Here is a 1402-nt window from a genome sequence, read left to right on the forward strand (position 1 = left end):
GATTATTCCTAGTACCTCCGTCCCGAAATACTTGTTAGAGAAATGGATGTATCTAGACGGATTTTAGTTATAGATATATTCATTTTTATGCATTTCTCCGACAAATACTTTCGGACGGAGGGAGTACATCTTTGGGCACAGTCTGATTTTCGCGGAGCATCAGTGTAATTAAACCACCGACAGATATTAGAGAGAACAAATCCGGCACGCACGATATTTTGGACATCGCAGCCGTCCATTTCCCTCCCGATCGAACCGCTGAGCGCCTTCGCACGCGGATCGACGGGCCCACCACCGTCCCTCACATCGCTCCTTAAATACTCACCCATCCTCATCTCATCCCGTCAGAACACAAATCCCAAATCACCAACCAAATCCCCTCCCCTCCCGCGTCCCGACGAGCACCAGCGGCCAGACATGGACGCCTCAGCCACCGGAGCCGGAGCGAAGGGGAAGAAGGGCGCGGCCGGGCGCAAGGCCGGCGGGCCCAGGAAGAAGTCGGTGACGCGGTCCGTCAAGGCCGGGCTCCAGTTCCCCGTCGGCCGCATCGGCCGGTACCTCAAGAACGGCCGCTACGCGAAGCGCGTCGGCACGGGCGCCCCCGTCTACCTGGCCGCCGTCCTCGAGTACCTGGCCGCGGAGCTGCTGGAGCTCGCCGGGAACGCCGCCAAGGACAACAAGAAGTCCCGCATCGTGCCCAGGCACCTGCTGCTGGCCGTGAGGAACGACCAGGAGCTCGGCAGGCTGCTGGCCGGCGTCACCATCGCGCACGGCGGCGTGCTGCCCAACATCAACCCCGTGCTGCTCCCCAAGAAGACGGCGGAGAAGGAGCCCAAGTCGCCCAAGAAGACCGCCAAGTCCCCCAAGAAGGCCGACAAGAAGGCGTAGAGGCAGACGAGCATCGATTAGCTTGTAGAACTAATGGTTTCGATGTAGATCTGTGCTGCCAGGAAAGAAAACAATTCAGAAATCTCTCTTCGATTGGCTTAGCCGCTGTAGTGCTCTGTTGTAACGGTGATTGCTGTGACGTAGATCTGTGCTGCGAAGAGGAAAAAGTGAGAAATCTCTCTGATTTGAGCAAATTGTTTCTTCTTCTTCTTCTGTTCTTGGTGTCGCAATGTTAACACAGGTGCGGTGGAAAAACTCAGATCTGTTCGAATTAGTCTACATTTCTTTCTTGTGGTGCTGAATTCGCCTGAGGGAAGTTTTCCTTGAAGTTTCAGCGATGCCCGCCATGTGTTCGACCCCCGTTGAAGCTTTGCCTTGACAGCGGTGGAGGCGAGACCGAAGGTAAGCCCACCGTAGCAGCACCGTCCTCGTTGCTGACCACGGATGCCGGCGACCCCTTCCGCGCCTACAGGTTCCCACACGTTTATCTCCGCCAACCCCATCCATCAGCATG

General features: G+C 56.6%; 1 protein-coding gene across 1 annotated transcript; it reads left to right on the plus strand.

Annotated features, from left to right (window-relative positions):
- The first annotated feature begins 343 nt into the window (after positions 1–343).
- Positions 344–1082, plus strand: LOC125523587 (histone H2A-like). The gene has a single exon (XM_048688605.1). It carries the CDS (start codon positions 418–420, stop codon positions 886–888), a length of 471 nt encoding a protein of 156 aa, XP_048544562.1. The 5' UTR covers positions 344–417; the 3' UTR covers positions 889–1082.
- Positions 1083–1402: the final 320 nt, after the last annotated feature.

This window comes from Triticum urartu, chromosome 7 (genome assembly GCF_003073215.2).
Source record: "Triticum urartu cultivar G1812 chromosome 7, Tu2.1, whole genome shotgun sequence".
Taxonomy (NCBI): domain Eukaryota; kingdom Viridiplantae; phylum Streptophyta; class Magnoliopsida; order Poales; family Poaceae; genus Triticum; species Triticum urartu.

Coding starts and splice junctions, on each gene's coding strand:
- LOC125523587 (XM_048688605.1), top strand. CDS start 418: ATGGACGCCTCAGCCACCGGAGCCGGAGCGAAGGGGAAGAAGGGCGCG.